The sequence below is a fragment of the Dendrobates tinctorius genome, unplaced genomic scaffold (genome assembly GCF_039654945.1).
Source record: "Dendrobates tinctorius isolate UK_male_01 unplaced genomic scaffold, ASM3965494v1 ptg000075l, whole genome shotgun sequence".
Taxonomy (NCBI): domain Eukaryota; kingdom Metazoa; phylum Chordata; class Amphibia; order Anura; family Dendrobatidae; genus Dendrobates; species Dendrobates tinctorius.
The window spans coordinates 50,297,398-50,319,718 of record NW_027361743.1 but is presented as its reverse complement, the minus strand read 5'-3'; the positions used below and the strand labels follow the sequence as shown (position 1 = coordinate 50,319,718).

General features: G+C 47.2%; 1 protein-coding gene across 1 annotated transcript in view; it reads right to left on the bottom strand.

The window, feature by feature from the left end:
- FREM2 (FRAS1 related extracellular matrix 2) overlaps positions 1–22,321 on the bottom strand; it is a 348,626-nt gene that overhangs the window by 14,718 nt on the left and 311,587 nt on the right. The window contains exons 19-22 of the mRNA XM_073583262.1: positions 20,501–20,628; positions 20,281–20,415; positions 20,067–20,193; positions 18,160–18,347 (exon numbers count right to left, since the gene is read on the bottom strand). Coding sequence (XP_073439363.1) covers positions 18,160–18,347; positions 20,067–20,193; positions 20,281–20,415; positions 20,501–20,628 — 578 coding nt within the window. The remainder of the gene's footprint in view (positions 1–18,159; positions 18,348–20,066; positions 20,194–20,280; positions 20,416–20,500; positions 20,629–22,321) is intronic.

Sequence of the window (22,321 nt, the reverse complement as noted above, 5' to 3'; positions counted from 1 at the left end):
CTCAGTTTCACTCATTAACAGCAGAAGAACTCAAGGAGCAGGCCGTGAAATTAGCAAACCGTGTTGTACCGTCTCGGTGTCCTATGCCAAAGGACAATAATTGGTTGTATATCACAGGTCTATGTGTCCCATCATATCCCAGGTATTATAACCATATACACACAAATAGCCAAATTACTGGACCTATAAACTAGCTGTGAACCACCTACAGCCTTAAGTCTCTATTAATGATATTATTATTTCAGACATGCACATTGGACCTTAGCTTATCCACCATGTCTCAGCATATACAGTATGTATGTGCGCTATCTACCAATACAGCATATATTGCACATTGCCCATGGAACAGCAAAGTATCAGGGTATTACTTCCTCTATACATACTGCATTATCCTGCTCACATGACAATCTTATAGCAAAAACCGCTGTACTTGTCTTGTCTTGCGCTCGTTACAAACAGGAGATGAACAGGTTCAGCATACTATATAATGCCCGTAACAGTGACCTAATCTACGCACATGTCACCCAACGCGTTTCATCTGGATTAGAATCATCAGGGGTGTCCTGACATCTTGTCTTGAGGCGTAGCACACCCGTTCTAAATTAGCTGATTCTTATAGATAGCGGCATATCGCGGCTTAACGCCGCTAGCGGTCGCCGCGAATGGTACTTCCGGCTTGTGTGTAACGCTGCACACCGCGCTCATTACTTGCCCCACTTCCTGGGTGCTTTGTGAATTACTGCGCGTCATATCTGGGCTGGACACCGCCGACACACATGCCCCATTTCCTGGGCGTCCACAGCGGCATCAGGAGTCTGGACTTGGTCAAATCGCGTCATAAGGATAAAAATCACATGACGCCCAAGTCATGTAGAACGGGCGTGCAACGCCTCAAGACAAGATGTCAGGACACCCCTGATGATTCTAATCCAGATGAAACGCATTGGGTGACATGTGCGGAGATTAGGTCACTGTTATGGGCATTATATAGTATGCTGAACCTGTTCATCTCCTTTTTGGAACGGGCGCAAGACAAGACAAGTACAGCGGTTTTTGCTATAAGATTGTCATGTGAGCAGGATAATGCAATGTGTATAGAGGAAGTAATGTAGGGAAGGTGACCTGACGGATGGACGTGTCAGAATAGAGAAAGGAAAGGTTTGCACAGTTTAGACAGGTGTCAGTTACTACAGTGGGGAAACAGCTGAGAAAGTGTAGTGGACGTGCAGTACCTTGGGTTGACCATTAGAGGGCAGGGAGGAGTGTGAGCAAAGGACTTGACATCAGCTTAGGGCTTAGGAAACCGTTGGTCATGGGGGCGGAGTTACAGGGAACCGGGAAAGATATAAATTTGAAGGAGGGTTCCAGAAAGTTCCAGTCCCCAGAGGGAGCTCCAGTGACAGGAGGACTACGACAGTTTGTGCACTGTGAGGAGAACCAAACTAGGGGGACTGAGAAGAGAGAAAGTCAGGGGGGTGGTCCTGACAGGAAGAACCGCAGCATAGACGAGACACCGGGTGTAGGACACCGTATTTGGTACGACGTTTGACCAGTGAAATTACTGTTGGTGTACAGGCCTATGGCAGCCACAGTGACGGAGCTGACAGGAGCGTCGAAGAGTGAAAAAGGTACAGGACGTACATATACGTCCCAGGTGAAAAGTACAGTGTGTGAAGCGGCCCTGGACACGGAGGGTCGTGAGGAAGGTACTGTGTTGTATTGTGAGGACCGTCAGTCGGACGGCGAGAGCACGAATAAACTTGGACCTGTTACACCCGAAAACCTGCCTCATCTTGTGTCTGTACGTCACTGCGCGGTATATCGAGGGACCACCCCCCAGTTCGGCCCACCGACCCTACAGTAATACCCTGATACTTTGCTGTTCCATGGGCAATGTGCAATATATGCTGTATTGGTAGATAGCGCACATACATATATGCTGAGACATGGTGGATAAGCTAAGGTCCAATGTGCATGTCTGAAATAATAATATCATTAATAGAGACTTAACGCTGTAGGTGGTTCACAGCTAGTTTATAGGTCCAGTAATTTGGCTATTTGTGTCTATATGGTTATAATACCTGGGATATGATGGGACACATAGGCCTGTGATATACAACCAATTATTGTCCTTTGGCATAGGACACCGAGGCGGTACAACACGGTTTGTTTTTATTTGAGCACTATACACTATCACTGTGTGCACTTGTATTTGTCAATCACTGCAACATTTGTTGTTTTTAAAGGGCTAATTAAAAGCTAGGTTTTAATATAATTTCTACCAATATGCTACATATTTATCAATTTAACATTGGCCAATACACCCCTGCTTCATTGATCATGAAATTAGCCCAGATATATCAGAAGGATCTTGACAAAGATGAAATGATTCCAGAAGTGGAGAGTTTTAAACATCATGCACTGAATTTAAACACGAGCATGAAAACTACCACACCTGAAGGTTTGCTTATCGAGATATACAAGAATGGACTACAAGATGCCGATCCCAATATAGCCACAGCTCGGAAAATCTTCCTGACTATACCAGTATCGGTTGCTTCCAGTGAAAGAAGCTTTAGCAAGCTAAAGTTGCTGAAAACATATCTTCGGAGTGTCATGGGACAACAACGGCTGACAAACTTAAGCATTATTTCCATAGAGCATGAGTTGGCATCAAAACTTTCTTATGATGATATTATAAAATCTTTTGCAGCCACAAAAGCTCGTAAAATTAAATTTTAGACAGTTCTATTGTGAAACATAGGAATTCTTGTTATACCACCAACAGCCTCACAGGTACAGTATACCAGCAGTTTTAGTCATACCCACTGACTAGCTTAGTTTAGTATAAGTTATTGTTTTGTTAAAACATGGATTTTTGTGAGTACTCACCGTAAAATCCTTTTCTCCGAAACGCTCATTGGGGGACACAGAGACTGTGGGTGTGTGCTACTGCCGTCTGGAGGCCGACACTAAGTATACAAAAAACAAGTTAGCTCCTCCTCCGCCGCATACACCCTCGCCCCGACAGCGGGCGGAAACCAGTTTAGTGCAAAAGCAGTAGGAGAACATAACAATCAATTAGCCTTAACGCAGAAAACTATATGTCTGAAAAAGGACCACCCTACAATAAATAAGGAATTAACTAAACAAGAGCCAACTGGCTAACAGGGTGGGTGCTGTGTCCCCCAATGAGCGTCACGGAGAAAAGGATTTTACGGTGAGTACTCACAAAAATCCATGTTTCTCCTTCGTCTCATTGGGGGACACAGAGACTGTGGGACGTCCTAAAGCAGTCCCTGGGTGGGAGCAACTCACCAATCCACACCGCATGCCCACCTGTTTAAAGGTGTGCCACCGCTGCCTGGAGAATTTTCCTACCCAGGCTCGCATCCGACGAAGCCTGAGTATGTACGTTGTAATGTTTAGAGAACGTGTGCAGGCTTGACCACGTTGCCGCCTTGCATACCTGCTCTGCTGAAGCCTGATGCCGAAGCGCCCAAGAGGCGCCCACTGCCTGAGTCGAGTGCGCTCTTATTCCAGGTGGAACCGGCGTGCCTCTAATACGGTAAGCCTCTTGAATAGTAAGGCGAACCCATCTGGCTATGGTCGACCGTGAGGCTGCAGTCCCTTCCTGCGCCCTTCAGGGATCACAAACAACGAATCAGTCTGGCGAAAAGGCGCTGTCCTCGACACATACCTCCTGAGGGCCCTCACCAGGTCCAGCGTGTGGAGCGCCTTCTCAACTCTGTGTACTGGAGCTGGACAAAATGAAGGCAAAACGATGTCCTCATTAATATGGAATGAGGACACCACCTTCGGCAGGAACGGCGGAGGTGGTCTCAAGACTACCTTATCCTGAAAAAAGGTCAGAAACGGTGCTCTACAAGATAGGGCTGCCAGCTCCGAGACCCGCCTAATAGAGGTTATCGCTACCAAAAACACGACCTTCCTGGTAAGGTATGGCAATCCGACCTCCTGCAATGGCTCAAAAGGAGCTTCCTGCAGGACCCCCAGCACCAGATTAAGGTCCCAGGCGTCTAAGGGAGCTCTAAAGGGGGGCACTAGATGCGAGACTCCCTGAATGAAAGTTTTGACCTGCATAACGTTAGCGATCTTTCGCTGGAACAGAACCGACAAAGCCGAGATCTGTCTCCTCAGGGAACTCGGAGCCAACCCTGCGTCCAGGCCTGACTGCAGAAAGGCCAGAATGTTGGGAACCGAGAAGGACAAGGGCGCAACCCCGTGCTCTCGACACCAGAGAAAGAAAACCTTCCAAGTACCATGATAGATCCTCGCCGAGGCCGGCTTCCTGGCGTTAATCATCGTGGCTACCACCTCACGCCCAAACCCCGCCTGGGTCAGGACCCAGGACTCAACGGCCATGCCGTCAAACACAGGGCCCCTAAGTTCTGGTGGTAGATCGGCCCCTGGGACAGTAAGTCTGGCCGTTCCGGTAGATGCCATGGCACGTCAGCGAGGAGCTGTACTAGATCCGCGTACGAGGCTCGACGGGGCCAGTCTGGGGCCAGCAGAATTGCCGGAACCCTCTCCCTCTTGATCTTCCTGATTACCCTCGGGAGAAGAGGCAGAGGGGGAAAAAGGTACGGGAGCCGAAACTGGCTCCATGGAAGAACCAATGCATCCGCTGCAATCGCTCGCGGGTCCTGAGACCGGGCGACAAACCTGTCTAACTTGGCGTTCTCTCTGGAAGCCATCAGATCCACGTCCGGAGTTCCCCACCGCTGGCAAATCTGCCAGAAAACCTCGGGGTGCAGGGACCATTCTCCGGCCGCGACCCCCTGCCGACTCAGGAAATCTGCTGCCCAATTTTCCACGCCTGGTATATGGACCGCTGAAATTACTGAGTGGTGCCTCTCGGCCCAACGAAGTACGTGTTCTATCTCGCGCATGGCTGCGCTGCTGCGCGTGCCTCCCTGGTGATTCACATACGCCACTGCCGTGGCGTTGTCTGACTGGACCCGGACTGGGCGACCCACTAGCCAGTGCTGAAAATGCTGCAACGCCAACCGCACTGCTCGAATCTCCAACAAGTTGATCGGCAGAAGGGCCTCCTGGGGAGACCACTGCCCCTGAGCTGTGTGATGACGAAACACTGCTCCCCAACCGAGAAGACTCGCGTCGGTTGTGACCACCAACCACTGATCTGGAGGAAAGGGTTTCCCCTGAAGGAGAGAGGAGTCGCGCGTCCACCATTGCAGTGCCCGCCGGACCTGAAAGGACAACCTGCACTGATGATCCAGGGAAAAAGGACTCCTGTCCCATGCTGCCAAAAGAGCATGCTGCAGGGGGCGAAGATGAAACTGTGCAAACGGGATTGCTTCTATTGCTGCTACGATCCTTCCTAGCACCCTCATCCCAAATCGAATCGTGTGAGGGCCTGGCCGCTGAAGACTCCGAACCCCTCGCCGGAGCGCCTGGGCCTTGTCTCGAGGGAGAATTACCAACCCTTGGGAAGTGTTGAAAATCATCCCCAGGAATGGAATCCTCTGAGCCGGGGTAAGACATGACTTCTTCCCATTGACTAACCATCCCAGGCGGGATAGGGTATCCAGCGTAATTCCGACATTCTCCTCGCACGCCTGAAAAGACGATCCTTTCACTAACAGGTCATCCAAGTATGGCAGCACTACTATGCCCCGAGAATGAAGAATGGCCATAACGACCGCCATCACTTTCGTGAAAACCCTGGGTGCCGTGGCCAACCCGAACGGCAGAGCCACAAACTGGAAATGCTGGCCATTTATCGCAAAACGAAGGAATTTCTGATGCGGAGGAAAAATAGGGATGTGCAGGTAGGCATCCTGGACATCGATTGAGGCCAAATACTCTCCCTGCTCCATGGCCGATATCACTGACCGGAGGGATTCCATCCGAAAGTGCCTGACCTTGATGAACCTGTTTAGGAGCTTTAGGTCCAAAACCGGTCTTACTGTTCGGTCCTTCTTGGGGACTGCGAACAGGTTGGAATAAAATCCCTGGGCCTCTTCGCCCTCTGGTACCGGGATAATTACCCTGTTGTGCAGAAGAATCCTGATGGCCCCTAGCAATGCCTCTGCCTGGGATTGCAACTTGGGAAGACGGGATTGAAAAAATCTCCTTGGAGGGTGTCCGATAAACTCTATTTTGTACCCGAATGACACCAATTCCGCCACCCATGCGTCGTGTGCCACTTTGACCCAGACGTAGCGGAACCTGAGCAGACGACCGCCTACTTTGGTGTCCTCGGGTACCTGATGCCTCAAGTCATTTTGTAGAGGGCCTCTGAGACCTAGCTCCCCTTGACCTGGGTGGACGGCCCCGCATCCTCCCCAGCGGGTTGGCTCTATACGTGACCTGGCGCTCTCTGTCTTGGTTGCGACGAGCCGGGGCAGTAGAACCGGCCGCTGATGCCCATCCTGGGGCGCGAAATGCCCGAAAGCGCGCCTGTGGTTGACGAAAGGGCGGTCTGCTCTTCTGCTGTGGGAGAAAGCTACTCTTTCCCCCCGTGGCATCTGAAATAAGCTTGTCTAGCTTCTCCCCAAAAAGCCGATTACCCCGATAAGGCAGAGATGTTAACGACTTTTTAGAAATCGAATCGGCCCGCCATAGCCTTAGCCACAAGGCTCTCCTAATGGCGATAGCGTTTGCTGCGGCTAGCGCCGCGCAATTAGTCGCATCCAAGGATGCATTAATTAGATAGTCTCCTGCCATCGAGATCTGTTTTGCTATCTCAGACACCTCTACCGGCAAATCTTTGTCCTGCAGGACTTTGTTCAAAGACTCCGACCACGACATCATGGCCTTGGCCACCCATGTAGCTGCGAAAGAAGGCAAAAGCGCTGACCCCGATGCCTCATACACCGAGCGGGCTAGACCCTCTATGAGCCGATCCGTGGGGTCCTTAATGGAAGACCCACTAGGCACCGACAACAATGATCTTGAAGCCAGGCGAGACACTGGGGGATCCACAATCGGAGATTCCGCCCACTCTTTACAGAACTCTGGTGCAAACGGGTACCTTGTCTCTAGCGTTTTCTGCCCTGAAAAACGCTTGTCTGGGCGTTCCCTGTGCCGCTGTACCGTGTCCTCGAATTCAGGATGGGTGCTAAACACCCTATGTGGGCGCCTGGCCTTTTTAAAAGTTATCTTATGCCCGGCGGCCAGGGAGACGTCCTCCTCAATACCAAGAGTCTGATTGACGGCCTCAGTGAGACTGTCCACTGTCTCCCGACACCCGGGAGTATCCAGATCCAAGGCTTCCTGCCTATCCTCATCCGAACTCTGCTCGCTCTCAGACAATGGTGATGGAGAGCGAGATGCCGCACTCACAGATGCCGAAGCACCGGAGGGGCCCGGAGACGCCATATGGGTTCTTTCCCTGTACGTCTCTTTAGAGAGGGTACGGCCCCTGCAGGCCGGCGGCTCAAGTGAGGTGGATGAACCTTCCCAAACCGGAGAGCCGTTGTCTCTACCCCTATCTGGGGCCTGAAGGGTCTCTATCGCCTTCGTAAGTGAAGCCATAGACCGCGATAGCGACAACGCCCATTCCGGGGGCTCCGACCCCCTGGGCTCCGTTGGCGGGGAGGGCTCCTGGGCGCGTTCGGAACTACAGGCCTCACATATCTTAATGGTCTGCGCTCGCGTGAATACAGCCCCACAGGAAATGCATGCGGTATAAAAGGAAGGTGTGCTTCTTCCCTTTTCCAGACATACTGCGGAAAAAACCTTTTCCTATATATTATGTCTTTTTTTTTTTTTTTTTATGGCATCCAGGGGTATGAGGAGAAGGAGGACAACCTGCCCTAGTGTGGCCAAGACGGGGTCGCACTTACCCGAGCTCCGGCTGCCTCCCCGTGCTCCTGTGCTGCTGCTGGCGCTCGACTGCCGTCTGGAGGCTCCCAGCTGCTGTTTCCCTGGGTAGGCTGCGATGCTTCCTGACCGCGGCCTACCCCATTCTAACGCCGGGGCCTCCATTTAATCCAGCGCCCGCCCAGTATCCAGGGGCGGCGCTGGATCTGACGTCGTTGGGGGGCGGGCGCCGGACCCGACGTCACGCTGGGGGGCGGAACTTCCCCCTGCGTCCTAGGCCAACGCCGCGGCCCAAATTTCGGCCCTGCCCCCCGCCGCACCGAGGGGCGGGCCTTCCCCGTGGCCTAGGCCGCAAGCCGCGGGCTAAATTTCGGCCCTGCCCGACCGCCGCACCGGGGGGCAGGCCTTCCCCGCGGCCTAGGCCGCAAGCCGCGGGCTAAATTTCAGCCCTGCCCGCCCGCTGCACCGGGTGGCGGGCCTTCCCCGCGGCCCAGGCCGAAGCCGGGGGCTAAATCTGAGCCCTCTTCCCTGCGGCCTAACTCGCCCTGGAACTGGCGCCTACTCAGCCCGGCGTGCTCCTTCCCCCGCCCGGCCACCGAGCGCCGTGGCGAGGGAGAAGGGGAACACGCCGCTGCCCCTGCTGCGCCGAAGAAGCCCTCCTGCTCTGCCTGCAGGCAGGAGAGGGGAGCCGCTCCAGCCCCTGAAAAGTCACTGCAGCCCTGGCCTGGAAAAAACCTCCCGCTGCCCAGGAGCCCTGCTTACCCTGAGGTAAACTACATCTTCGGACAGTGCAGGCACCCTAGCTCCGTCCACCTTGGCTGGGCGAGGAGAGGGATCGTCCGCCACCACGCAGTACCCGATTGGCGTAGCCGTGGGGCCGCACAGACTAGTCTTGTGCCTCTGTGCAAGCCCATGGTTTCGCTACCTAGGGGTGGACAGGGCTAAGTCTGGCATACTGTCCCACGTCGCGGGAGAGGGAACGTGGAGGGACACTCGCACGTGGTCGCCCGTTGATGGTTTGGGGAAATCGGATCCTTTCAATAGGATGCGTTGCCCCTGTCATATCTTCTTTAAAATAAAAAAGAAAAATAGATGTCTGGGGAAAAGTCCCAGAGATGTCCCTCGGTGCGGGAAAGGATACGCGGAGGAATACTCGCGCGTGCTCGCCCGTTGATGTTTTGGGGAGATCGGACCCTTTCAATAGGGTCCGTCGCCCCAGTCTCCTCTTCATAGCAAGAAAATGTAAAAAAAAAAAAAAAAATATATAGTCTGGAGAGACCCAGACTGCGTGTGCCTCCATCAGACACTAAGCAAAAACTGGTTTCCGCCCGCTGTCGGGGCGAGGGTGTATGCGGCGGAGGAGGAGCTAACTTGTTTTTTTTATACTTAGTGTCGGCCTCCAGACGGCAGTAGCACACACCCACAGTCTCTGTGTCCCCCAATGAGACGAAGGAGAAATACCATATATACATGTATAGTGTGTAATATATACATACATAACATTTTATTGTTTATTAAGTTAAATAAAGCATTGTGGAAAAAACAGGAATGTACCTTGGCTTAGTCAAATACAGTTTCAATAGAATCAATGTTCAAATGGGGGGGGGGGGCGCCAAACTGATCCTTTGCCCTGGGTGCAGGAAAAGCTAGATACATCCCTGGGACCAGTCACCTACAAATCCACCCAGGGGCATGTGTCTGAAAGCCCAGGATAAAGCCTGTGTGTGGCTGTGTGGAATAGGACCTGTAGTGAGGTCATGACCATGTGATCCATACCTCACCTGTGGGTGTGGTTATGGACCATATAATGTGCCTGAGGTCTGGTCACACGGAGAGAGAGTGTGTACCTGAGTAGTTCAGGGTGCAAGGTCCTGGAGGGCCAGTGTTGGGAGATTCTGCTAGAAGGATCGGATCCCTGGAGCACGTGCTGCGACCTTGGACCTGGTGAGGAGAGAGTGTTGGACGGTCTCAGGAGGAGACGGACATCCTGAATAGCAGCCACTGAGGCCCTGGACCTGGTGGCCGGTGTGTTGGGAGACCTAGGGAGTAAGGTCGGATCCCTGAATAGCACCCGGTGAGGCCTGTGTGTTTGCAGAGTCAGTGATGGCACTGCATTGGGGGAGCTACTGTCTGTCTGTGGATCTGGACTGTCAGGTGGCCTGGTGAGCAAGACGTTATCCGGGACGGTGATCCCAGTTCGGCAGCTTCCCTGGGAAAGAAAGGACTGACAAAGAGTCGGCATCTGGAGCTGGAGCTCCTGCGAGGTAACCCCCCCGGACATGGGGATATAACTGTTGGTGCCTGTGATATTCTATGGACATTAATGAAGTGTACGGCGTGCGGTCATCCACGGTAACTGGACAAAGAGGTCCAGAATGTTTAGTGACAGCGTATTCAAGCCGTGTACTATGCAATGCTATGGACTATGTGTGAGCCTGTGAAGTCTAACATGGCTTACGGTGCGGTTTATGATGGCACAATAAACTGCATTGGACTGTTTTAAGTGAAAGTGTTCCTGTGTGCATCAATATCGCAGCCGAGTGTCCCCAACACTAACAATTAGCGCTACCTTACAAAATGGACATAGTAACATGAGAAGAACGAGGTGTAGTTACTTCCATATGGACATAGTAACATGAGAGGAACGAGGTGTGATCAACCTTGTCTGCCAAATTAATCATGTTACGTCAATAAGGCGGCACAACTTACTCCAAAAATATACATACACCAGTCCCCAAGCAAATGCCACCTAATGCATCAGGTGACGGTACTCCAGCGAGTTCTTCATAAAGCTTGGCATGCACTACGCCAGTCTTCATGAATCGCCCCCTAAGTTCACACTTTCCATATTTGATACACATTTTTTCTCAGTGGACTTGGTATGACTCTCATCCTTTCCATGCTGGATCAATACAAGAAATTAACATGCTGTGCATATAAAAATCTGCACCACAGGTCGATTTGCGCACAGAAAATATCTGATATGTTGAAATCTTATCTATTTAACTAGCACTATATTATCCTACAGATTTTCTGCATGAAAATTTACCGGGACAATAAATACCAAATACACAATGCGTAAGTTAAGACTTACCGTACTTATTAGGAGTGCATTTTCTGCATGTAATATTTGCAACATTTTACCGTAGCATCAAAATATTTTAAAATTATTCTTGTCCAATTACTGTATTTATCCAGGGGCTTCTCACAAAATTAGAATATCATCAAAAACTCATAGTATATAGCGTCATTACAAGCAGAGTGATCTATTTCACGTGTTTATTTCTGTTAATGTTGGTGATTATGGCTTACAGCCAATGAAAACCCAAAAGTCATTATCTCAGTAAATTAGATTACTTTATAACACCAGCTTGAAAGATAATAATAATAATAATACATTTTATTTCTATAGCGCCGACATATTCCACAGCACTTTACATTTTAGAGGGGATTTATACAGACAAAGATGATTTTAAAATCCGAAATGTTGGCCTACTGAAATGTATGTTCAGTAAATGCACTCAGTACTTGGTTGGGGCTCCTTTTACATTACTTTTTGTATTGAAAAATTGAAATAAATTAACTTTTTGATGATATTTTAATTTTGTGAGAAGCGCCTGTATTTTTGTGCTGAATCCAAGTGGAAATTAACGTTTAGTTGAGTTTTTGCAATCTGCACCATGTCAATATCTGCTGTGGAAATTCACCTCTTTAATATGGCTTTTACCAAATAACAGTGAATACAGACGCTATATCTGCACTGGTATGTTTTTATTGTGTTTTGGGGTTTTAGTTTCAGCATAGACGTGGATTTTAGATGCTCAAATGCTGTGTATTTCAGTCAAGAAATCCGTACATAAAATCTAGAAAAAATACACATCATGTGAACATAAGGAAAGGCTTTGTACAGATAGAGATTTTTGAGAAGTTTTATGGAACGGATCCTCTTTAAAATCCTCCTCAAAAACATTTGGAAAAAACTTTTCTTATTTATTTCTTTGGGAAATTCACTTTGTTGTTCATATGAGGTGTTTTTTTCAGAAGCGATTCTGAAAAATGGCTGCTGGAAAAAAGAAGGTTCATGTCATTTATTTGAAGCAGATTCTGAAGCAATCCTCTCCCAACGAGGCATTATCCAATCAGAAAATGAAATGAACCCTTCAGGAAAAGAAAAACTCTTACAGAGGCACTTTAGGAAACTGTTAAGGTAAAGGAAAACTCCTCTAAATCTCCTAAAAACCAGGAGATTTTCCAGAAAAAATGTCTGCTTGAAACTGTATGGTTTTTGAACTCCTCAAAAAACTCCTTATGAAGATAGCCTTAGGGTTTGTGCACCACAACATCTTTTTTTTGGGGGGGGGGTTGTGCTCTGTAACCTGCCTGAAAATCTGCTAAAAAAAAGCCAAAAAAGAATGAACATATCCTAAGATGTAAATTGGTTAATGAAGTGACCGGTCCATTCCTCATGTGGAATCTACTTGAAGAGCCACTCAACAGTTTGTACAATACAAGTAAGAAAAAAACGCCACAGGCCAAATACATTGCAAAAAGCCGTCATGAAACAACTGTAAAGACGCAAAAAAAAGTTGCTTCAGGACAAAAGATGCCGGCGTGTCCTTTAGCGTTTTCCTCCTGAAAGTCTAGGAGGGCCCACACTTGTCTAAAAGACGTTGTGTGCATGTATGCTTAGCATACAGAGATTTTGGACGAGATTTTTTTTTGGAGTGGGCTTGCTTTAAATCAGGCCTACAAAATCACACAAAAAAATGCTAAAAATACTTTTACTCATTTCTGTTGTAAAACCACTTTCCTGTTGATTTGTTAAGTTTTTTGAGTGTTTTTTTTTTCCCCATTTCAGATTTTGAAAAACGCCTGGTTGGAATATTGAAAGTGCACCTCAATTCTTTGAAGAGACTCCAGATGGAATCTGCTCCAAACTAGGCACTGTCCAATCAAAAGATTGCGGGGCAACCTTCAGGTAAAAAAAAACTCTTCCAGAACATTTCAAAAACTCTTCACAACCAATTCAGCTAACAAAAAAAAACTCCTCCAAAAACTTCCCAGAGGAAGGGTGCTCTCCTGAAGCGGTTTCCACCGTTTGTCGTTTTTGACCGCTTCAGTAATCTCCGTCTTCACGAGGCCTACAGTCAGAAGACATCTTGACACGGCAGGTTCTTCTTTAATATTTCACAGGCTCCGTTCACTATTTGGCCACGTGCACACATTCAATATTTGGTCAGTATTTTACCTCAGTATTTCTAAGCCAAATCCAGGAGTGGGTGATCAATGCGGAAATGGTGACGGGTTTCTTCCTCTAAGGCCGGAGTCACACTGGCGAGGAATACGGGAGAGTGAGAGGCGCAAAAAGCACGCATTAGACACGGACAAATGATTCTCTATGGGGTCACTCGCACCAGCCGTATATTTCTCCTCAGTATCCTACGCTCTGTGCCACTCGCAGCATGCTGCGATTGCCAGCGTACTACGCCCGTAGTACGCCAATGCAAGTCTATGGGTGCGCAAAAAATACGGATTACACACGGAATACACGTGTGACCTGCGAGCAATACGCAGGTTTTTTGGCTGGTGAACAGGAAATGGGCCAATCCATCATCAGGAAGCCTAGACATGCAAATGAGCTCAAAAACCACTCCAGACATCCAGGAAGTCAGCCTCCACGGAGTACAGCAGCAGCATGGCGTCCACATATATTAATGTAGAGCTCCTCATTGTGCTAGTGCAGGAGCGTCCAGAAATATGGGACGCACGCGACGCAAACTATGCGAACCGCACAAGAAAGGAGGCGTCATGGAGGTGCATCTGTCACCAGATGTACCATGACTTTGGTGACAGACCATGTGATGAGCAGCATAAAATTCGTAATTGCAACCATAAAAATATCATTAACCTTAGCGCGCGCTATAAAATGAATCTACAATCAGCACCCCCCTTCCTGTGCATGTACTATTATTAGCCTCATGAGGCCGTTACATTTGGATGTGACACGTGGCTTCACACAGCCATAATTAGGGGTTAGGCCACAAGCTCCTCATCCTCCTAGCCAATAAAATTAGTTTCAGTGGAGCTAATGAGACCCTGTGTATCGGCCCAATTACATATGCCACCATGGGTAGAACGCACACCCCAGAAGGCCCCATGCCTAGACTACTGTTAGAAAATGTGACCTCTCAAATATGTGATTTTGACAATATTTCCTGTCACATTGCAGTGGAAGATGTGATGAAACGGTGGAGAAGCATCCGGGACCAGTTCCGCCGGGAACGCCAGCAGCGGTCCAGGAGTGGGGATGCTGGACATGTAAAGCGCAAATATATCTATTATGACCGGCTGAACTTCCTTGCCCCAATTCTGGCTCTGAGACCGTAAGTACATACCTCACACCACATTACACAAAAACATTACACCAATACTTTACAGGGACAAAAATATTGATGTATTTTTGCCTCTGTTCTATTTCATAACAGAACTCAATCCAACCTTACGGATCGAGGAACGGCCTCAGAGGCAGAGCCCATTATAGATCCTGTAGGGGATGAGGTGGCTGGCCCATCTTCTCCCCCTACAAGAAGGATGGCTGAAGAAGAGGCATCACAAGAACACACAATGGCTGCCCTACACACCACCAGGACAGTCTGCTGCTGCCACATCACCCATCCTTGAAGAGCCGGGCAACTTGAGCAGCAGCCCAACTGCCCAGATCAGGTCCTCCCCACATGCTGCTCTAGCATCACGGCGAATAAGAAGGCGCCAGGTCACCATTCAAGAGAGCAGGACCAATGTGGACACAGGGGTGCTGAATTATTTGTCCAGAGTCACTACAGATGATGGTGAGGAGGCCTCACGTAGCCTCACCCTTTATCTCCGTGCCCTTACCCGTGAGGTCAGGCTCCGTATTAGGGGATGTATTCAGATCCTGCTTGATGCAAGCACCCCCCCCAATACCCCATATGAGGTGTTTGAATTTCTGGAGAGGTGGCAGCTGTCACCACGAAATTTATTGCACATGAGACCATCCACACAGATGCTTGCTCAAGCAGGGTCTGAACAGCCCTTAATACGTGGGCCAACACCTCAAGCCCTTCCTCCCCCTACCCATCCTTCTATTCTGCAGCCCCAAATGTCTTCCTCAAGCCAACCCCACCAATATGGCCACTTGTACCCACCCAGTGTTGGAGGCTGGTCCCAACCTGGTTGGGGACGATCTGGCTATCTTGGTGGGTATGAGCCACGGGCCTACCAGAGCCTACAAGAAGCCCCTCACCATCATCATTACTCTGGCCAGTATCCCCAACAGGCCCAGGAGGCTGGACAACTACAGCATCATGGGCAACAGTATGGCCCCACACAGGGCGATGTTGGCCACAATGTCCGGCAGCAACCACAGGCTGCTCATCCACGTTCTCCTTCCCCTACATATGAGGATTTATGATTCTAATGTTTGGAGATGTCCAGTGACATGTAACTGGTGCTCCTAATCTAGACCAAAAAACAGGTGTTCTCCTTCACCAACATTTAGAACATAATTTAACACTCACATTTTTAAACAATGTTTTCCAAACATATGAAACAATCCATCATGACAGGCAATGCTACCTCATGCCTTTCACAAAGATATTACATGTGTGTATAAAAGAGAATATTTAAATGCGCTATACTGTTAAATGAAAGGATGAAAATACACTACTCACTTGCTAACGCATAGGAAAGGTGTGCTTGCCTTAGTTAAGTAGTCACCTTTTTTGTTAGCAATCTCTAGTAAAAAAATTGACGCGACCAGTATTCAGAATAACCCGCTCTCTCTATGTCTTAACAAGTGAGTTTTGTATTTTCATCCTTTCCAGTATAGCATGCTTAAATATTGTCTGTTCTACAGACAGGTAATATCTGTGTGAAAGATGTGAGGTAGCCTTGCCTGTCATGGTGGAATCTTTCTATGTTTGGCTAACATTATGAGGAAATGTGAGTGTTATCTTGTTGCCTTTATTTTGGTGATGGAGCTCACCTTTTGTTGCCTAATCAAGGTTAATCTAGGCATGCAGCAATGTTGATATTGCATAATGTTTGTTGCATTTTTTTTCTGTAATGTTAATGTTACACCAAGTTAAAGAAGGCACAAAGGGTCATTTTGGCCATTGCCAAATTTGTGTTATGGCAATATTATGTTTACCTTTAAGCAAAACAAAAAAAAAAGGCAAAACTAAAAATTTGTCTACTCTAGTTAACGTCTCTGTGTGATTTTTCACAATCCCTCACAACATACTAACAGACACAAACCAATGCAATAAAACACTCATAGAATCATTAAGGCTTGAGTAATATATATTTAGACACACTTAAAGAAACAAATTATAACATAGACACAGCATTCTCTTGCCAAGAAGTTTCCCCCTCAGGTGAGATAAAGTAATTCGTGAAAATATCACGCACTTTGAGGCCAGAGAGCGGTCTACGTTGAGGGTTGATAGGTGGTCTCATCCTGCGCACATTGTCCGGCCTACGCACAACACCATCAGAGGAGGAACAATCATGAATCCTGGTGAAGTTATGCAGAACAACACAGGCTTTCACAACTTCATTCACATTTTGCTCACTAAACTGAATGGCAGACTGGAGTACCCACCATTTGCCACAAAGAATCCCAAAGGAACACTCCACCAGTCGCCTAGCACGTGATAGGCGCAAGTTAAAAATTCTGCGCCTGTGGTCAAGGTTGCGCCGGGGATATGGCCTCATAACATTGCGTGATAACTGAAAGGCCTCATCTGCCACAAGGACTGAAGGGACTGATTGTTCGGGGGAGCCTGGTAGCTGGCGTGGTGGTGGTAGATCCAACTGGTTGGTGCGTAGCCGCCGACCCATTATGGAAGTATTGAAGACTCTAGAGTCTCCCGTCCTTCCATAGGCCCCAATGTCAACAATTATAAACTTGTATTGAGGGTCTACCAGAGCCAACAATACAACAGAAAAGTATTGTTTATAATTGAAGAATTGGGAGCCTGAGTTCGGCGGCTTACGCACCCTGATATGTTTGCCATCCAGGGCCCCAATACAATTTGGAAACTGGCAGTCCTCCTCAAAGTCCCTTGAAATCCTTAAAAAGTCTTCCATCCTGGGCTCGGGTATGACCACTTGATGGAGTCTTGTCCAGATTTGTGCACATGTAGACCTCACTATGCCTGAAATGGTGGACTTTCCAATGAGAAACTCATGGTGGAGGGCAGCATAAGACAAGCCAGTGGACAGGAAGCTGTAGAACAACAGAAATTGATAAGTTTAGAATGGCTTAAGTAAAAAAAAATCAGTTACATGACGACCAAACTTGGTAGGAAATGAGAGAGAACAACACACACATATTTGGTGGCACAATGACTAAGTGATATGCAGGACATATTAGATGTAACATTCTGGGGTGTCAGGTGAAACATATTTTGAGTAAGATGAGGGTATTATTAAACTTTGTCCAAGAAGGCCAAAAAACATAAATTAACACACACATTATGAACATAGAGAATGTGGTTGTGTAGTACATACCTTATTGTGAGTAGAAGTCGCTCCTCTGCAGATATGGCTTTGCGCATCCTTGTGTCCTGAAAGGTTATCCCAGGGCGCACTGTCTCCAAGAGGCGATCAAATGTGGAAATGCTCATACGACAGTACTGGTAAAATTTCTCCGGATGCTCCCGCAGAGAATAATAGAGGCGGTGAAAATGACCTCTTGTGAGTCGTTGCCTCAAAAGTGGATGGACCCACATGCGTCTCCTCCTCCGCGGATCCACTATCACAGGATATGGTTGCCCAAAGCGCCGTGACAAAAGCCAGGTAAAGAGAACCTGCTCAGTTGTATTGAATCGCAGACCCTCTGCCATGCTGCACAAAGAACACCAACACACCTTGTGAAAGCAAGGTGACAAATGTACAGAATGGAGGCAGCCACCTGTTTCTGAGTGTCTAAATAGGGTGCAGGCTAATGATTTAAATTGTTTGCAGGCCTCAAAACCGATAAATGTCCATTTTGCAAGGCTGCGAGAAAATCTCACAATATGGATTGCATACGGATGCCACACGGATTACATACGGATACACACATGCGCAAAATACGCTACCACACCTTGATTACGGATGACCTACGGAGCACTATTTAGTGGTCATTCATCCGTATTACGTATGTAAAATACGGAGCGTATTTTGCGCAGGTTAGTGTGACTCCAGCCTAATTGTCCCACTCCTGGTTTTGGCTTACAAATACTGAGGTAAAATACTGACCAAATACTGAACGTGTGACCGTGGCCTTATGGATGAAATAAGACGATCAAATATAAAACTCACCAATATCTTAAATTGGTAGAGGAGAGATGTAGAGTCCGCAAGGCAGCCATACTCATTATCGGACGGATTGTATTTTGGTACATAGCCATCTGCTCCAGTGCACAGGAAAACCTTCTCAATGCTGCAGTAAAAAGAATTTCCCAGGTTCTGGACTGGATCCACCATCACTCGACCATAAATAACATCTCCTGCAGGAAACATAAGGGGGGACATTAGTTGTAAATGTATGTGGGTGGGTTGGCTGTGAATTTTACCTGTGGATGAGAATTTTCAGATCTCATCTACATAATACAGACCTTTTAGATCTTGACCTCAAAGTGCAGATTTTGTAAATTTGCACCATGTCAATTTTGGCTGCATAGTTTCACCTCAGATTTAACCTCTTGAATATATCAAAGGTGAAATCCATTGGAAATCTGCATCAAAATCCTGAAAATACTTTTATTGGAAAATCACCATGATATAAACAATAAAGGGAAAATGTCATCAGAAACTGGCTAATTTAAATCAGGTTTTTATGTGAAATTTTTTTTTTTCAATATTTGATTTTTTTTACTTTTTAACATCCCATATTGCTGCCTACAGAAGAAAAAAAAAATCAGAAAATTTGCAGTTTGCACACTGGCCACTAAGCCTGATACTACACACACAGGCCCTGATTCATCGTTGCCTTTGCGTCTGTTTTTTGTCTAGTTTGCTGTGTTTTTCGCCTCTTTTTTTTTGGGCTTGCAACCAATTCATTGTTCTATTTGCACATTTTCAAGTCTATTTTAGTCTATTTCCAGATATTTTTTACCTGATTAATTAAATATGACTTTTTAAAAAGTTGCAAAATTTGGCGCAATTTCACTCATATTCCCATCTGGTGTATTTTTGACTACCCTAAAATTTTGATGTAATTTTTATATTTTTTGGCGCCAACATGCAACCGAAAGTCACAAAAACAGTTCAAGTCAGAAAGGGAACCCATTTTTTAGTCTGCACCAAATTCATTAAAGGGAATCTGTCACCCTTTTTTCCCCTATCAGCTGCCGGCATTGACATCAGGGGCTTATCTACAGCATTCTGTAATGCTGTAGAGAAGCCCTTGATGTAACCTGAAAGATAAGAAAAACACGTTAGATTATACTCACCGGAGGGGGCGGTCCAGTACGATGGGTGTCGCGGTCCGGTGCGGCGCCTCCCATCTTCATACAATGCCGTCCTTTTCTTCCCTTCCTGTAGTAGCTCCAGCGCAGGCGCATTGCACTGCCCTGTTGAGGGCAGATCAGAATACTGCAGTGCGCAGGCGCCAGACCTCTCCCGACGCCTGCGCACTGCAGGACTCTGCTCTGCCATCAATAGGGCAGAGCAGTGCACCTGCGCTGGAGCTACTACAGGAAGGGAAGAAGAGGACGGCATCGCATGATGATGGGAGGCGCCGGACTGGACCGCGGCACCCATCGGACCGGACCGCCCCCCGGTGAGTATAATCTAACTTGTTTTTCTTATCTTTCAGGTTACATCAGGGGCTTCTCAACAGCATTACAGAATGCTGTAGAGAAGCCCCTGATGTCAATGCCGGCAGCTGATAGGGCAAAAAAAAGGGTGACAGATTCCCTTTAATTTTGATGTGACTATCATCTATTGGGAATGGTGAATCCTGTGATATGTAGTGATTTAGAAGTGCTGCAATCCTGCCTGTGATGATAATGAGACTTCTGAAAAGTATTTTGTACCGGACAGCAAGTATGAGAATGGCATTAAATTTGGTGGACTGCGTGAAAATGGCAAAATGTATTAATATTATTTTTACATAGACAGTGAAACGGAAATAAAATAAAAAGTAAAAAATGCATTCAATATTAAAACCGGATTTAAACAATAGCTCATTTTCTGAGGTACATTTGCTTTAACAGTCGTTTTACCTTCAGAGAACGCCATGTCACTCTCTTGTCCAAATCCCATCGATCCGTCGGACAGCCACAGTGACTTTTTAGATAGGAGCAGCATTTGGGTATTTAGACTAAACTCAGCGGCGACCGGGTCACTGACCTGCGGGTGACAGTAACGGATCACTGATGCCAAGAGGGCAGCAAACAGAAACAAGGATGGAGACACTTCGTTTGCTTTCTACGTTACCTGTTGGAATCGGATATCAACATCGAAATTGATGGGTTCCCGAGGGTTACACACAGTGGGTATACTGTACTCCTGGTAGGGAGAGGTGGTACAGGGGATGAGCTTAACCGTGTAAGTGCCAGAGTAGTCCCGAACCTGTGGAGCAAATGATCCGTGATCTGATTACGTGACCTCGAGTTCTACACATACAAGTGTACATAGAGGAGCTGCGGCCTCTTACCGCAAAGTCAGAGACAAAGCTCCACTGTTGGATGGGCTGGTGATAAGTGGGCTCGTTCCGCACAAGGATCAAGGTAAAGGTCAGTTCTGGATGATCGGCCGACATGATCATGGAGGTCAATGACGTGGCTAGATTAAAAAAAGAATCAATCAGATGAAAAAACATCCGTGTACAGATGATGACTGTCATAACTACAAACTACGGGTTTTCTCATAATGTCCATCATTATAAATCACATCTATTCTCCATTCTTCTAATCTATCCCAACAGCACTGGAGGCCATGGCCAGGAATATAACCATCACCCCCGGATGCCAGGATTATATTCTACCTCGCCCTCCCTACTAGTCACCAGGGAATATAATCCACCTCTCCCAATCTACTAGTCACCAGGGAATATAATCCACCTCTCCCAATCTACTAGTCACCAGGGAATATAATCCACCTCTCCCAATCTACTAGTCACCAGGGAATATAATCCACCTCTTCCAGTCCACTAAACCCCAGGGAATGTAATCCACCTCTGCCAGTCCACTAGACACCAGGGAATATACTCAACGTCTCCCACTCCACTAGACACCAGGGAATATAATCTAACTCTTCCACTATTAGTCACCAGGGAATATAATCCACCTTTCACAGTCCACTAAACATCACGGAATGTAATCCACCTCTCCCAGTCCACTAAACACCAGGGAATGTAACCTCTCCCACTCCACTAGACACCAGGAAATATTATCCACCTCTCTCACTTCACTAAACACCAGGGATTATAATCCACATCTCCCACTCCACTAGACACCAGGGAATATAATCTAACTCTTCCACTACTAAACACCAAGAAATATGATCCATCTCTTCCAGTCCACTAGACACCAGGGAATACAGTCATATGTTAAAGTTTGGGCACCCCTATTAATGTTAACCTTTTTCTTTATAACAATTTTGGATTTTGCAACAGCTATTTCCGTTTCATATATCTAATAACTGATGGACTTAGTTATATTTCTGGATTCAAATGAGGTTTATTGTACTAACAGAAAATATGCAATCTGCATTTAAACAAAATTTGACCGGTGCAAAAGTATGGGCACCCTTATCATTTTCTTGATTTGAACACTCCTAACTACTTTTTACTGACTTCCTGAAGCACTAAATTGGTTTTGTAACCTCATTGAGCTTTGAACTTCATAGCCAGGTGTATCAAATCATGAGAAAAGGTATTTAAGGTGGCCACTTGCAAGTAGTTCTCCTATTTGATTCTCTTATGAAGAGTGGCATCATGGGCTCCTCAAAACAACTCTCAAATGATCTGAAAACAAAGATTATTCAACACAGCTTCTCAGGGGAAGGATACAAAAAGTTGTCTCAGAGATTTAACCTGTCAGTTTCCACTGTGAGGAGCATAGTAAGGAAATGGAAGAACACAGGTACAGTTCTTGTTAAGCCCAGAAGTGGCAGGCCAAGAAAAATATCAGAAAGGCAGAGAAGAAGAATGGTGAGAACAGTCAAGGACAATCCACAGACCACCTCCAAAGACCTGCAGCATCATCTTGCTGCAGATGGTGTCACTGTGCATCAGTCAACAATACAGCGCACTTTGCACAAGGAGAAGCTGTATGTGAGAGTGATGCGAAAGAAGCCGTTTCTGCAAGCACGCCACAAACAGAGTCGCCTGAGGTATGCAAAAGCACATTTGGACAAGCCAGTTACATTTTGGAAGAAGGTCCTGTGGACTGATGAAACAAAGATTGAGTTGTTTGGTCATACAAAAAGTCGTTATGCATGGAGGCTAAAAAACACAGCATTCCAAGAAAAACAC